The sequence below is a fragment of the Peromyscus leucopus genome, chromosome 20 (genome assembly GCF_004664715.2).
Source record: "Peromyscus leucopus breed LL Stock chromosome 20, UCI_PerLeu_2.1, whole genome shotgun sequence".
NCBI classification, from domain to species: domain Eukaryota; kingdom Metazoa; phylum Chordata; class Mammalia; order Rodentia; family Cricetidae; genus Peromyscus; species Peromyscus leucopus.
Genome location: NC_051080.1, coordinates 9,809,161 through 9,826,555, shown reverse-complemented (window position 1 = coordinate 9,826,555; position 17,395 = coordinate 9,809,161). Strand labels below are relative to the sequence as shown.

The following is a 17,395-nucleotide window of genomic DNA, read 5'->3' as shown; positions in this document are numbered from 1 at the left end:
CACTTTACATGGATCCTTACAGGAAAAATGTTTTTGAAAATATCATTTTTAAAAATGTCATATCTCATGTGTATGTGTAATTCAACAGATGAACTTACACAACTAAAGAGTAGTGTGGTAGCTCTGAAAAGCAGAAGTGGTGATTTGGGGAGAGGTTGGTCAAAGGGTACTTCATCTGTATCAAGAATAAACTCAAGAGCGCTACTGTGCAACAGAGAGACAATATTAACGAAAGTGGGTCGTATCCTTAAAATTGCTAAGAGTAGATGTTTTTACCACAAAAATTATTCCACAATGTGCATATTCTTCATATGTAATAGATGGTGTATACAATTTTGCCAACTAAAAATATAGATGATAGCCAATAAAAAAACTTTAAGTAGCATTACAGTTTAGCTGAACGGTTTCCCTTCCAAGTTTACCTGCAACTTCACAAGGCCCACGAGACTGTGCGAGGGAGCTCCTCTTTAACTCCTGTCTGTATATCAGGTGTGGCTTGTTGTGGTCATCTTCATGTTCACTCCCATCTGCCTTCATGACTGGTTCTAGGAAATATTCGCCATCGTGTGCTTTGAATGTTCCCATCTGGAATAGAGACAGTCACATTAACTTTTACCAAGAGTCACTATGTAGTGAATCACACAAGGTTGGGGCTGTAGCTCAGAGATACAGTGCCTGCCTAGTATGTGTGTCCCTAAGTTCCAGCATGACAGTGACATGAAATGAGCTCACAGGGATAAAACAGCAGAGCCCATTTACTAAATGCCATCTACTGAAATACAACTTTCCTCTCTGTGGCTCATGCTTCTATCCCCTCTTCTGAATGAAGTCGAAATACTACATACCATCCCAGTTCACCTTAGACAGCAGACACACCAGGTATTAAAGACAAGCACTGGCAAAGCTCTCAAAATGAACAAGATCTAGAACGTTCTATAAATGTTACAACTGCTGGTTTGGTCTATGGGAGGCAATGCAGGAAGAAGAGACTTTCAGAAGCAGATGACAGTCAGACTGGATAAGACAGGTCTGGTGATGGGAACTCAGAACTCACTTATGAGACATGAAAGGTGAGAGTTTTTACAAAGAAGGATTTACTTTCTGAACTCTAGAATCCAACAACAAACTTGCTATTGATATTTGTATTTGGCTCACATTCCCAACCTTAACATGTCTACTCTTGGTTTTTGTCCAAAACTGTTGTTTCTTCAGTAAATGGCTAACATATTTCCAGATTGCTGAAGAAAAAAAAAAAACTTGGGAGAACTCAAGGATGGAACTTTCTCTCCTATCTTACATCAATCCCACTGCCACAACTTGATGGTTCAACCCCCACAGTATAACCAAAATTGAATGAATTACCCCACATTTAACCACACTATATCCATGATTGAATCAAATACTTTGACCTTCCTAAGCATAGAACTAGCTCACTGTGTTCCAGTCCCTACATTCTAAGTCATACGGGACCTTTCCTCACATGTATGCAGCATGTTAAACCAATGGGAAAGACAAACTATTTAATTAGTGGGACTGCATCAAATACACAGACCACTAGAAAGAATCCATCACATAGAATAAATACCAAAGAAATGATGGTGTAAACTCCTAAAATAAAACCATAATAACACTGAAATAGAAAATAAGAGAACTTCTTTATGACTTTAAAATAGGGAAACTTCAAGATGCATTAAAAAAAAATACCCAAGATTGGGGCTGTGGAGATGGCAGTCAGTCAAATGCTGGCTATGCAAACATGCAGAGCTGACTTTGCGCCCCCAGCAACTAGGAAAGAAGTCAGGCACAGTGATGCGTGCCTATGATCGCAGTTCTAGGGAGGCAGAGACAGGAGGATCTCTGGAGTTTGCTGACCAACCTATCTAGCCAAATTTATACACTACGGTTCCAATAAAAGAGCATGTCTCAAAAAGAATAAGATAACTCTAGAAGAATTTCACTGAAGAATCACAGCAAGAACTTTAAAAGACTAAACAAATCATTGTGCAGGGGATACTATGATGAAGGGCAACATTCTGGCCATTGGGATATGAAATAGAGTCTTTACACTGCTGGTCAGTCAAAAGCAGAAATCATCCCTGAAACAATGGTCAACATATGAACAGAGATTCCTCTTAAGGTCAGATAAAGCAAAAGCACACGTACAGGCATTTGTCACAAACTTCATAGCCAACTCTAACATAGAGGTCAGAAGCCCTTCATATATGTTCATTATTCACATGAAATGCATTTCAATCTCATAACAGCTCTTTGAAGTAAGAGTCTGTTTTCTACTTTCCGGGTAAGATGGATGAGAAGCAGGAAGTTGCACAGCCATGGTGGTTTGACTCGGTAGGTGAAGGCATTTGTCAGCGAAGCTGGAGACCTGAGTTCCTTCCCTGGAATCCATGTGATGGAGAAAAAGAACTGACTCCTGAAAGATGATCTCTGACTTCTACTTGCACACCGTGGCATGCACAGCACCTCCCACAGACACACATGGAAATAAATAATTGTAAACACAATTTAAAATAGTTCTAAAATGTCCCTGACAGAGTCAAGTGTTTGAACACTGAACACTTGGCTTCTAGCTGTTAGCACTGTCTCAGGAGGCATAGCTTTGATGGAGGAGGTGGATCACTCGGGGACAGGCTTTGAGGTTTAACAGCCTGGTCTCACTCCTGTTTTCTCTTTCTTGGTTGCCAAGCAATATGACCAGTCACCTATGACTCCTCCCACCATGACTGTATCCCCTCAAACTGACAGCCAACACAAACCCCTTCCTTCTCTGTTTTTGTCGGGTATTTCCAACCACAGCAATGAGAAAAATAATAAGAAAGTCAGTGCTGGGGAGTGTGGTGGGATATTTGTACAGTGTACAAATTTGGCTAGATAGATTGGTGTAATAAAAAGCTGAAAGACCAGCAGCTAGGTAGGACGTATAGGTGGGACTTCAAGAATCAGAGAGAACTCTGGGAAAAAGAAGACAGAGTCACCAGCCAGACCCGGAGGAAGCAGCATGAGCAGTATAGAGAGATGAGGTAACAAGCCATACGACAGAATGTAGATTAAAATAAATGGGTTAATTTAAGTTATAAGAGCTAGTGGGATAAGCCTAAGCTAAGGTTGACCTTTCATAATTAATAAGTTTACCTGTCATTACTTGGGAGCTGGTGGCCCAAATAAAAGTCCAACCACAGAGGGGTGGGGCAATTGCTATAACAAGTGACATGCTGATCATGTGGCTTTTAGGCCTCACAATGTGGCTTGTGGAGGTGGAGGGGGTATGGAGAAACTGAAACTTCAGTATAGAAAATCCCTAGAATTTCATAAGCAGAGCTTAATGACCAACCTGTGAGAGATCAGAATTTCAGAATGCTGGTGGAAATGGGAAGAGTAGCGGCCTGGCTCATGGTACTTAAGGGAGGGCTGAGGACACTGTTGAGCATGTGGATAAAAGCCATTCATGATGTAGTCTCACAAAGAATCTAGATGAATTCAGCCAAAGTCCTGAGATCTTGAGTTAGGTTGAATTCAACACTAAAGGACCAATGTATATGGTGAAAGAAATCTCAAACCTGGATATCATCCAGGTTATGTTGCATATCTGAGTCTACTGCACGTATCTGGGTCTACTGCACATATCTGGGTCTACTGCACGTATCTGGGTCTACTGCACATATCTGGGTCTACTGCATGTATCTGGGTCTACTGCACATATCTGGGTCTACTGCACATATATGGGTCTACTGCACATATATGGGTCTACTGCACGTATCTGGGTCTACTGCACATATCTGGGTCTGCTGCATGTATCTGGGTCTACTGCACATATCTGGGTCTACTGCACGTATCTACTGCACGTGTCTGGGTCTACTGCATGTATCTGGGTCCGCTGCACGTATCTGGGTCTACTGCACATATCTGGGTCTACAGAGTGAAAGAACAAGTGGAGCAGAAAGAGGTGGAACATGGGCAGTTTTGTGGGAAAGGGAGCTAAAATAAAGTTGTAGATAAGGATGGTACGGAGCAAGCAGCTGTGATTGTTAAAGCCTTTAGGACAGTTAGGCAGACACCTTATACTCTGCCTCCACACATGCACAACCCCACCCATCAAAGCCTTCACAGGAGAGAGCCTAAACATAAGGTGCCACAGAAGGGCTTCCCTGCTACAAAACCAGCTATGACCCAAGGGTCAGGCTACATTTCAACCTGGCTACAAGAACTTGGTAGAATGGTCCATATGGTACTGGTTTTATGGGTATGGAAGATGTAAGAGTAAAGGGGTCAAACAGGCCTGTGCCAAGGTCCTGAAGGGCACTGAGACCAGTGAGATACATCAGCCTTTGAGTCCCTGTACAGAAGCCTTAAGCCCGTGATATGAAGTTGTGAAGGTTAAAAATCTAACTTGCATTTGAGCCCAAGGACATAAAAGATACCAAGTTCATGGAATATCTGCCAATGAAGGCTAAAGGTTTGGGTGGAGCCAACCCAAAAAGAGAGGCTATGTGTGATGCATGCAGCAGGCTGAAGTGATGGGGATACCTAAGCTCTTTGGAGCCCAGATGATTCCATCACAAGCCACAGATGCTGACCGTGGAGCTGCAGTGTTTGGTGTTTGCCTTGATGGGTCTCCTTTGGTCCATTTGTGAATAGGAATATGTGTTTTGTAATACTGTATACTGGAAGTATATAACATCTAAGCTTTCATTTTGAAGGGATACAGCTGAGAGGCGGCTTTGAGTCTCAGAAGAGATTTTGGATTTTTTGAATGGCGTTGGGAGTGTTAAAGATTGTGTGTAGTTTTGAAGTTCAGATGGGCACATTTTGGATCTTGAGATGGCCGTGACTCTGCTGGGCAAGAAGCAGTGTTATGGTTTGACGGCAAAATGTCCCCTCCATAACTTGTGTGTTTGAACGCTTGGTCATAAATTGGAAGCTTGTAGAACCTTTAGGAAATAGAGACCTCCCAAAGGAGGTGAGTCACTAGGGACAGGCTTTGAGGTGCTATGGCCCAATCTCACTTCCTGTCCACTCTCTTCTTCCAGGTTGGCAAACAATCTGACCAGTCGCCTCATGCCTTGCTGCCTTTCCTGCTATGGGGACCATGTCCCCTTTAACTGAAAGACAGAATGAAGCCTTCCTTCCTTCTGTAAGTAGATTTTGTGTCAGGTATTTTTGTTACAGCAATGAAAAATGTAAATAACACAGTAATTTATACAAGTCCCATACCATGTGGCAAGACCAAGAAGGTGACTCCAAGTAGCCTTGCTCCACAATTCATGCCTTAATCTGTCAAATTTGATCAATTCCACAAAATAGTCAAAAAATATTTCATGTACACCTACTATAGGTCAGGTAGTTTTAGGGGCTAAAGATTCAAAAATAATACAGTCAGTAAAAATATAATATGCCGGACAGTCATTAGTGGAGTAAACTAGGGCTCGTGGAACTTGGTAGACAAGAGGGCAGAAAGACTCTAAGAGTCAGAGGACCAGGATGTCTGCTGAGAGATAGTTTTCTAGGCATGACAGGGAAGCCACACCCATGTATTTTCAACATATGGTCACCTAAACAAGACTTTCATAGTGAGAACACAATGTGACTTGTCAACATGAATGGGGGAAATCTTACAAGGCCCTTATCATTATATAAAAAGTGATAGGCAATCAATAACTGCTGAGAGAGGGAGAAACAATTTTCTTCAGGGAGAAGCCCTAACCACATGTACATGTACATATAAGCAACACTAAAGTGACTCAATAGGAGATACACACACACACACACACACACACACACACACATATATATATAACATAACAATGATTATTGTTACATCTCTATATAATAGTAATAGTTAAAGAGGAAGAGGTCATAAATTTGAGACAGAGTTGGGGAGGCATAGAGTGAGTTAGAGGGGACAGTGATGGGTGATGTCAATACAGTGTTCCTGTAAGAAATTCTTAAGAAATAAAATTTTAAGTAGTAAATACAATTTGAGAGAATACAGTAAATCCCTCCCCCTCACTCCCCAACTGGAAAAGAAGCTAATACTATGCAAAGACAGGGACAGCAGGTGAGGAGGAAAGAGAAATTCCAGGTAGGGACAGCCAGACTGAAGCTAGAAGAATGATGAGGTGGTCCCCGTAGTAAATTGGGCAGCAGCATCTCAAACAGGAACTGAGAGGTTTGGGGAGCTGGGGAAGAGCTGGGAAAGTGCAAATGATAGAGAAGGGAGGCTGGCACCATGCCGACAGGAGGTAGGAAATGCCGATGCCTTGGAGAAGCTAGCCCACTACTCATCACTGCACAGAATACACAAATATACCTCGACTTACATTCAAAAGGTTACATTCCCTACTGAGCAAAGTGCGTTTCTGTGATGAACAACCCATCAGTGAATTACTGAGCTATAGATACCGTGACAAGCATGGTTTGGGTGACACCTTCATTTCTATTCTTAAGTCTAGCTATCCTAAAAATTATTTAGGAGCCACTTGAAAACTGGCTCTAAATTCTGTTGTAAATGACAATCACGTGTTTGGGGCCATCATTTTAATGCAATCATCATTGACACCACTGAAGTGTCACAGCGACTGTATGTATAAAGCCCTCTCTACCATAACTATGATTGGGTCGCCATCACTCCATCCACATTTTCCCTTTCTTTATCTTCCCATCATTTACAAACATGGCTATGAACAGCAGACACTGTGTAGCCATTGAAATGAACAACTTGGGACCATCATGGTCACGCACCTGAGTTACCATGCCACCCTTTAATGCTTTGCTCATGTCTCTACTGAACATGCGTGACTGACGGTAGTGTGGAGACTGCTCTGACATATCTATAGATAGTTTTCTTTCATGGAACAAGTCAAATGTTTAGATTCTCTTGGGTAGTATGTCCATATAACAAATGTAACAAACTAAACTTATTTTGGTTTTTTTTTTTTTTTGGGGGGGGGCGGTTTAGAGACAGGGTTTCTCTGTGTAGCTTTGCGCCTTTCCTGGAACTCACTTGGTAGCCCAGGCTGGCCTCGAACTCACAGAGATCCACCTGCCTCTGCCTCCCGAGTGCTGGCAAACTAAACTTTTAATGATTTAAACTTTTAATGGGCCAGAGATCTGACCCAATAATAGAAGGCATGCAGAGCATATATAAGGACACAAGTTCAATACCCAACACAGGCAAAGTGAAATAATGGAAACAATTAAGTTCGCTGACTATAAAACACTGCGGTTATAGTATTTTTAAGAAAAGACAACACTCTACAATATTTTCATTTATTGGACACTTTTCTAGTGGCCTAGCCTCTTGTAATTTCATTAACTCTACCAATGTGAATTTTGAGTCTAACCGTAAATCACTTAGTTTTCATTATATACCCAGACTCCAGCATTTCCAGCCTTCCCGGAAAACTAATTCTGACCATACTATAAGAGGTAACAAAGAAATTGTTTTTGAAATCTGAGCACACAGGTCCATGGCAAATCCTTTTCTGCCTTTTTAAAAAGCCTGCTGAAGAGGAGTAATATGATATAGTATCTTGGGGAAAGATGCAAATAGACATGAGCTGTCCTCTGCTTAGCTAAAACACACCTAACACCACTGTGGATGCCACACTGTTCCCGAGGAACATTGAAAATCATCATTACATAGCTTTTTGCTTTTCTCTTGATCAAAACTGACACAAGGAACTTCCACTTCAATGTTTCAGTAAAGCTCACAGGGTCTGGCTTGTTCCCACAAGAGAAGAAACAGTTCTGCTGGAGTCCATCAGCCCCTCAGCTGAAGCAGTACTAGCCTAGCTTGTCAGGCACAGTGCCTCTGTAGTGGACAGGGTCTCCTCAGAATCTATGTGGTTTAAAATACCAAGTTTCAAAAGCTTTGTGGATAATTTATTTCCAAAACTGATTCCCTTTTTTATTTATCAATGAAGGGTGGTTAACTTCCATCAATTTTACTATAGTCCATCTCTATGGAATGGACCTCCTGCTCAAATAATAATAAAAAAAAAAGATTAGGGTTATGCCAAAAGGCTCCCAAGGAAGCTATTAATTCAAATTAAAAAAAAAAAAAACTTGGAAAGGCATCTGTTGAGGAATTTGAGGACTTGACAAAACAGGTGGTTCATGGAATCCCATTGAGCTCATCCATATTTTTAGCATCCTGTCTATCTGAAAATGAATGCTGCAGACTGATTCAGAAGGAAGCAAATGGGGTTGCACCTTATTTCACTGTCTAGCAAACACTTCAGAACTAGCTCTCACTTGGGCAGGCGTTCCCTGGTTGTTTAGAAGAGTGACCAGCTATTGGCCAAGCTGTGTAGTGATCAGAAAACTGCTTTCAATTTATTCCACTGAACAGAATTTGTATGGGTTTAGAGAATTTTATACAAGTGTATTCTCAGAATGCTATTGCAGTTCTGTGGCATTCATTTACATGTTTTTCAAAATACATGGCCAACACACATACTGTTGTTACTAAAACCAATAGTGAGTGTTCAGATTTCATAAAAAGCAAAACTAAGCACAGAAGATAAACCTCCTGGACTTTTTTCCCAAAACATGCACAGTTGACCACACTAAACCTGGCCACTGGAGAACAACACTGGAAAATATGGAGTTGCTGAATGAAAAAGTTGTCAACCTGTAATCACAAATCCTATAGTAATTTTTTATGAGAAATCATAGGCATGAGTCTAGGTTTGGCACTTATGGAAAGTTAGACCAGTTAATGCATATTTCTCACTCAGTTCCATTATGTGTAATAAAGTTATAAATAGTTTTACATGCCCAATTTCATAAGAAAATCAGTGTGTATTCAAATGATATTCATAAATAGAAGCTCAGTGGCTACCATGAAACTGAACATGCTTAAGACAGGATAAAAAAATATTCTACTAAAAACATTGATGATATAGTGACTCTTCTCATCACGAGCAAAGTGTGAATGCTATAAACTAAAGGACCACAAGCTAACCTCAGAGATCCATCTAACCTGCTAGATTTAATGCTGAGCATCTGTATATAAGAATGTAGTATATGCACACATACATTGCATAAGTGGATGAATCACTGATGAGGAAAACATAAGAACTGACTTGAGAAACAAAACACAGAAATTCAGTTCCTTGAAGGTAAGCCCTCTCTCCTCCAACAGCATTCTTTACCTTCTCCATTCTGTGTGCCAGCTTCAGCTTTCCAGTGTAAAAGTGGGGGGAGGCATTGGAAAGGAAATGCATGACTGATAACTCATCAAATAGAATGGCTTTGTACCAAGTCCTAGCACATCAGAACAAAACACAAACCAAATTCTTGGGCAGAGCCAATCTACCCAAGAGGTAAACAGCCAAAGACCTCAACCTGTGTGTCCTAGCAAACTTAGAAAAGAGATATCCTATAGCTTGTCTCTCTCTTTTTAAGCAACAAGGGGTCTAAAGAAGCATTGGGGAAATAGGCACATTCTTGTAGGTCTGTACAACACTTGTAACAACAGCCTCTCTCAGTAACTCCCTAAAACACTGGTGAAACTATAAAACCTAAAATCATCACAATAATGAGAAGTTAAATGTGACAAGGAAAGTATTAAGAGATGCTTTATAATGATATGACAAAATATATTCATGATCTATTGCCAAAATAATATAAAGCAGTATTATTCAAAATAAAAACACACAGATATGTCAAATGCCCTAGTATCTACAGCATGTTTCTTAGGTTATATTTTATTTAGTTATTTTGACATATGATCCTCTTCAATTATTTAGGAGATTCTACCTGTTTTTCTCATCTGTTATATCTCCCCATTTTTCTTTACACATGTTACACATTGCCATCCTCTCCCAATTATTTTTTATTTTTATTTTTTTATTAAGAAATTTTCTACTCACCCTACATACCACCCACAGATTCCCACCTCCTCCCACCCCCTAGCCCTCCCTCCCAAGCCACCCCTGATCCCCACATCCTCCAAATCAGGGTCTCCCATGTTCTCCCAATTATTTAAGAGCTGAAGTTTTATCATTAAGGTAAGGACCCCACATGTTATAGATTCCTGGTGTTCATGAGTTTAACAGAAATGGTTCTTAAGCTTGGAAATGAAAATAGGAAACAAGTAAAGCAATTATCAAAATTTAAATTATCAGAAGCCAACCAAATTTGGGGAAGGGTGGTTATAATCAAAAGAACCATGAGCCTGAACTAAAAATGTTCCTGGTTGTTTTCCTTGTAAAATAACCTACAAGGCCTTTAAATTTAAGTCAGCAATCCTAAAGCAATCACTCAGAGAGAGAGAGAGAGAGAGAGAGAACCCCAAACCAGCATCCTCCCTAAAATCCATTTTAGATGTGACCATAGAGCAGAAACCACATCCCTTTCAAAGGGCAAACTGGTACCTTCATAAGTGATGGAATTCCTAGAAAAAGGCATCATGAAAAGCAATCAGGAAAGCCCCTGGCTGCCAGCATAGCATCCCTGCAGTTCTTCCACAGAAGGAACAGAAAATCCTGCAGATCAGCAATTACCAGGCACCCTCTCTTCTGGGGGGCGGGGGGATAAGGGTGGAGTAGCAACCACACAGCTCACTGTGTGTGCTGGGCTTGAGAACACGGAGCTAATTCATGTTGCCAAGCCCAAAAGAATTAAACCTGGACCTTATGGAAAAGGTGGCATACTACACTGTGACTTTGCACTTTGAGTGGACATTTGTTGACAAGATGAGTGTGACTGATAGAATGAAAGAGGAGAGCAACCTGGTATTTGATGGACAGAAGGAAGCAATCCTAAAGCAATCACTGAGAGAGAGAGAGAGAGAGAGAGAGAGAGAGAGAGAGAGAGAGAGAGAGAGAGAGAGAGAGAACCCCAAACCTACATTCCTTGATTCCTTCTGGAAATTTCTCTACCAAACATTCTAGTCATTTTGCATCTTGGAAAAGCCAAGAAACACCTTCTCACATGGGAACGTGGCGGTGTCTATTTTGGGCTGAGACAGCCAAGAACCAATTGGCCTCCTCCATGCTCTTACTATTGAACTAAATGATTTATCTAGTTCATGAATATAGTTTAATTAATACATACAATACCATCAATACTTAAGTCCCTAACAAAGGGGAAGACGTAATCAGAATACCTTTATATTACTTCTTCTTTACTCATCCATCCCTGAAAGTTCACAAATGTGTTTGTATCCCTTGCTTAAGGACACTTGACACCATATATTCATTAAACATTTATGTGCATAGTGGTTCCATGTGCTGCTGGCCTTGACAATGGTTGAACATAACTAAGCAAGAGTACATTGAGACCTTTTAGTATTGCATCCTGGGGTGTGTGTGTGTGTGTGTGTGTGTGTGTGTGTGGCAGTCAAAGCACAACCACAGATGTCATAATACCTCAAGCACCATTCAGTCACCTTGCTTTTGAGACAGGCTCTCTCTCTGGCCTGGAGCTCATCAAGTAGTCTAGGTTGGCTTATCAGCAAGGGCCTGGGATTCACCTGTCTCTGCTTCCCCAACACAGGACTTCTAAGCACAAGCTAAGCATGTGCCACCACACCTGGGTTGATTTTAAAAAACAAACAAACAATACTGGTTCTGGGGATCAAGCTTACACCCTCACACTTGTAAAGCACGCATGTTACCAACTGTGCTTCCTCTCAAGGCCCCATTCATACTTTCTAGGTGCTGCACTGAGTCACTGCTTGGCTGTGACAGAATTACAAAGGAAGATACATTTAGACAAAGCATAGGCTTCCTCTCCCAGCCACATGAGCCTCAGCTGAAGCTTCTTGAACCATCCAACAGGCCAAACGAGGCCACCCAAGATCCTTGTATTCTCTTTTTATTTGTTTCAAGTTCATACCGATCTTGATCTCCCAATTCCCTTCTCATTTTCTCTAATACAGGCACTTCCCATAAACAAACCACATTTTGACGTTTGCTTCTTCAAGAATGTGGACAAATACACACTAGCATATTTAAAGTAAAGTCACAGGAAAGTCTCCCTTATTGTTGTCTGAGTATTATATATATATTATATATATATATATATATATATATATATATATATATATATATATATTGAGGGACTGACTGGATGGCAAAGCCACTAAAGGTACCTGCTACAAAGCTTGATGATGTGACTTTGATTCCCCCAGAATCCACATGATGGAAAGAGAGAATCAACACCTGCAAGTTGAACTCATAAATGAATTAATAAAAGATATAACTGTAGAATGGCACATGGAATTATATTAGTGCTGTAAATAGGAAGTTTAAAAAATGATAAAACTAATTTATTTTTATGATAGATTCAAACCAGTACAGCTACAAACTGACAGTTTCCATATCTGAGCTACTGTTAGAAGACAACAGAATCAACTCAATAATTAGTCCTCACTGGGGAATTGTCAGACTGGATCTTTGTTCCTATGAGAAACCCCAACATAATCCACATGGCCACATCAGCTACTCTATAAGAATGTGGTACAAGTCAAGTACATCATCTGGCTTTATACCATCTGGAAACTGTTTTCTTCAACCAACAAGACTTCACTGCTTCCAGTGCCATCAAGAAACGATGCAGTTAACTTCCAGGTGGTCAGATTTGTCCCTGAGAGTCTTTGGAAGAGTGGAATCCACTAGGCAATGTGAGAAAAGCGTTAATCAGCACCACAAGGGATGTTGTCTTAGAATACACTATGTGTTGCATCCTGTCATATACATGCTAATAATAATATTCCAACTTACTAGATACAGACCCTAGACCACTTATCAGCATTATGAGACCATAAATAATATAACTATGTAAAATAAGTTTAGGATTGAGTATGGGAGCTAATAGCTGATAACTGTAATTCTGTAGCAGTCTATCAAACAGATTAATGTTTCATAAGCCATTATCACACTACTCACAAATACTTTATAATATATTCTACTTTTCTATCAACTATATAGTTTGGAAACATAAATCTTTGTTCTAAAATCTTTGAATCTTTAGATAAATATTTATGGGGAATAAAAACCAAAAAGAAGGAACATTAGAAGAGCAAGATATAGATAGCTCGATGATAGATAGATAGATAGATAGATAGATAGATAATAGATAGAGAGATAATAGATAGAGAGATTGATAGGTAGATAGTATAGATGATAGATAATAAAGATAGCTAGATAATAGATAGATAGATAGATAGATAGATAGATGATAGATAGATAGAAATTGATGAAGATAGATAGATAGATAGATTAGAGATAGATAGGTAGATAGATAATAGATAGAAGATAGGGATAGATGATAGATAGATTGATAGATGGATGGATAGATAGATAGATAGATAGATAGATAGATAGGAGATATGTTTATGTTCAAAAAAATTCCTGGAAAGATTTTCAGTCCCTCCTGGTTCTTGGGCTCAAACCTCTTAGGAATAAAATTTTAAATTCATCAGCCAGGTTCAGTGATATTGTAAAAGGAAAAAAAACATGTAAACACAAAGACTTGCAAAAGCTTTAAAAATTAATGACACAGAAATTGAAAAAATGCTTTAAGTCATATTTTGGGTTAGCTGAACACTAATGAACTAAATGAAATCAATAACACTTCTGGGGTATCAATTTGAACAAATAGCCATAGAGAAAGGATTTTGAAAGTATTAATTTGATTTTCCAGATAAACTAAGCATTATTTTTTTTTTTTTTTTTTTTTTTTTTTTTTTTTTTTTTTTTGGTTTTTCGAGACAGGGTTTCTCTGTGTAGCTTTGCGCCTTTCCTGGAGCTCACTTGGTAGCCCAGGCTGGCCTCGAACTCACAGAGATCCGCCTGGCTCTGCCTCCCGAGTGCTGGGATTAAAGGCGTGCGCCACCAACGCCCGGCCTAAGCATTATTTTTAAGTCTTTAAAAAATGAAATAATTTTCCTTGAAGTATTAATGCCTGTGTATTATTGGTACTTCCGTTATGTTGATAATGTAAATATTTTACATTTATCTATAGCAGAAAGGAAGGAAAACACTGAAAGCATTTTAGGAAAATATGACCAGAGACACTAGCTTGAAAAGACAGAAAGACTTTCCAAAGTGACTTAGTAATTGTCTTAGGGTTTTAATTCTGTGATAAACAACATGATCAAAGCAACCTGGGGAAGAACAGGTTTATTTCATCTTACACCTTCTAGTAATCCATGGAAGCACATCATCCATGGAAGTTAGGGCAGGAATTCAAAGCAGGAACCTAGAAGCAGGAACTGATGGGGAAACCATAAAGGAACACTACTTGCTTGCTTGCTCATGGCTTTCTCAGCGTGCCTTCTAATACCATCCAGGACCACCAGCCCAGGGATGGCACCACTAGCAACGGGCTGGGCCCTCCCACATCAATCACTAATTATGAAAATACACCACAAGGCTTCCTGGGGGCAGCCAAGTGGGAGTATCTTCCCAACCGAGTTTCCCTCTTCCAAAATGATGGAAACCTGTGTCCATAAATTTTATTTGACATAAATACTAGCCAGCACAGTCATTAACAATGCTCACATCCGGGACATCACAAATCAACTTGAAAGTAAGTTTTAATACATTTTGCCTGGAGAGAGCTACTACCAATGTTTGACTCAAATAATAAACCAATGATTCTGTGGAACTATCTGAACACCTTCAGCAAAGTATGGTCTGTTTGTTTTTCTTTTGTTTGTTTGTGTGTTTGTTTTTCACACCTGGTTTCTCTGTGTAGCCTCCAATGCAGAGATCCCCCTGCCTCTACCTTCTGAGTGCTGGGATGAAAGGCTTGTGCCACCACTGCCCAGCTTTGGTCTATGTTCGTTAAACAAAACTTCGGCTCCCAAGAAACTTGTAGCCACATTCAGCTGAGGCTGTAACACCAGGGACAGTGTAACTTTGTCCGTAATAAAATGCTGCTCTCTTATCACATGAGCACTCAATCAGTGATGGTTTAACTCATTACACAAAGTACAACAATCTACAGGCTCTGCTTGATTCCATGACTTCAGACATTCATATGCAAGTATGCATGAATGCATCATAAATAAGCTGGTGATATTTTGATGTTTTAGTTAATTGGCTTTCATTTTAACAATATATGTGACGTTGCATATTTACAATGACTATACTGACAAGAGATGCTGGGTTTATGTAGACTTCTTAGGTCGGTCATGGGAAGAGGTAGTAAGAATCTTCGTTTTCAAGGAAGAAAATCAAATGAAGCATGGGTGTGGGGTTTTATTTCATTTTCTCTCTTTTCAGCGGGGTTTTAAGACTCCCTCTCTTTTACTCCTGTGATGTCCAGTTCTCCCACACTAGCAATCATGCTGTGGATATTTGCTACCTTTCCAGGGCCAGTCATCACATACCTTTTCCCTCTTCTGTGCTCACAGATTATTAGTTAGTGGACACCCCATACCAGAAACAGAAGAAACGTCTTTCCAAATCTTATCAGCCTCGGGGAACCTTTTTAGTGTGTGTATATTCAATACCCTTTCCTTCCACTACTCTAATGTCCAATTCATTGACTACATTTCAGAAAAACCAGAGGATTCGGCGTCAACAGCTGCCCAGCACTGACGCCCCAGAGTGGAAGAGCCTGCCCTGAGATTGTAGAAGCAGAATCCAGAGGCCACTCCTGATCGCCACTGGAGCATGTGACAAGCGGATGAAAAATGCCCTCTCAGCCTCTGGCCTGGGTTCCTCTCCGGTGGTCCCTCTGAAAATTTCAGAAGACCATCCTAGGAACCACCGTGCCCCACCCCCAAAGCAGCCCTGGGCTGAATCACCAGAAAACGCAATGGGAGGTACAATCAAGCTTACCAGTCCCCCGCAGAGACTGAAAACTGCAATGTGGTCCTCTCGCGCGTTGACCTGGCCACGGTAGAAGCAGTGGCGCAGGTCTGGGGGCTCCGCGCTGCTCCCGCCTGGCCCAGGCGCCGGGGTCCCCAAGTGCACCTCGGTGTAGCCAGCAGCGAGGAAGGCCGAGTCAGCGCTCAGGTTCAGCTGGAAGAGGTGCCCGTAGGCGCTGATGCGGTAGTGGGTCCTGAGCGGAGTGGGCTCGGGCGCCCCGGAGCTGCGTTTCTTCCTGCTGAAGTGCCGGTTCTGGGGGAACACGTCTCCGAACTCATTGACCCGCACGGGGGTCACCACTTCGTAGGAGGCCAGAGTCTTCACCAGGGCTTCTGAAACACAGAGCAATGTCTATGAAGCCCCGACGCTGTCCAAACCACAAACTCTTGAACCAAGCATCCCCACTAAAGGTCCCCAGCCTTGGTCCGTTCCAGGGTCAAGACAGATGCACACGCAACACGTGGGCACTGTGACCATGCTGTGCTTTCCCACAGCTCCTATGTGTTCCACGCAGACCCTGCTACCCACCACCACCCTGAGCAGTCACCTCCTTGCCAGCCCCTCTTCTCTCCCCTGCCGCCAACAACTCGTGTTCCCACGCGTGGCCGCCGCATGGCCAGGAGAGCGTGTCCCCAGCGCACGCGATTCCACGACATCCAGCGAAGCCCTCGGAGATGCTCGGAGCTGGCGGGCCTGGGGTCTGTCTAAGCGAGTCCGCACCACCCACTCGCACCCCGCCCTGCGCGCTGCGGGCAGAACCCACGGGCGACCTTACCCTGTCGTGGGTGGAAACGAACTTCCCAAGACCCGGTGAGAAGGAGCGAGATCGGGCAGAGCAACCCGGTCAGCCACTTGGCCACCCGCATGGCTGCACGCTTGGGGGGTAGGGGGGTTGGGGGTATCCGGACAGGGAGGCCGCCGGGGCCGCCGGCTCCCCGCGCTCTGCTGCCCTCCTCCGCGCTCCAGCTATTCGCCGCGGCGCCTCAACAGCCTCCAGGGCCACCCGGGCGGCAGACCGACCCGCCTCTCCCCGCCACCGGACCCCGCTCCCGGTGCCGCTGCTGCTGCCTCATCGCTCGCAGCCCGCCTGGCTCTCGCAGGCCCGCGCCACCCTGGGAAGCGCTCACCGCCCGGCCCAGCAGGAACCGAGCCAAAGTAGCGGGGCGCGCGGGGCGGTGGAGAGCCCGCCCCCCCTGCCGAGCCGGCCAATCAGCGGGAGGCGCGGCGGCTCGGCCTCCCGCGCAGCCCCAGCCCGGCGCAACCCCGCCCGCCGGCGCGCGCACCGGGACCTCCCCGGCTGCAGCTCACGGGTCCCCGGGGCTGGCCAGACCTCACGCACGTTGACAGGTGATAGGTGCATGGAGTTTAGTTCCTCCAGTGAAATGACAAGTGTCAGAGAGGGGACTCTGCTGCTCACCCTGAGAAGTTCTTTGAGCTTCTCACGCAAAATAGCCAACCGTGGATGGATGCTACCAGCTTGTGGCAAGACTCAGCTTTCAGGGTCCCTGTGTGATGGGGACACTCTGGGACTTGGACGGGGGCGGGGG

The 17,395-nt window shown here is 42.7% G+C and overlaps 1 protein-coding gene across 2 annotated transcripts in view; it reads right to left on the bottom strand.

Annotated features, from left to right (window-relative positions):
- The window catches only part of Adamts20 (ADAM metallopeptidase with thrombospondin type 1 motif 20), a 134,226-nt gene extending 117,248 nt beyond the window's left edge, over positions 1-16,978 (bottom strand). For both annotated transcript variants that reach the window (XM_028869289.2, XM_037197414.1), the window contains exons 1-3: positions 16,624-16,978; positions 15,819-16,180; positions 423-585 (exon numbers count right to left, since the gene is read on the bottom strand). In XM_028869289.2, the coding sequence (XP_028725122.1) occupies positions 423-585; positions 15,819-16,180; positions 16,624-16,714 (616 nt within the window). In that variant the 5' untranslated portion in view covers positions 16,715-16,978. The remainder of the gene's footprint in view (positions 1-422; positions 586-15,818; positions 16,181-16,623) is intronic.
- Between the last annotated feature and the right edge of the window lie 417 nt (positions 16,979-17,395).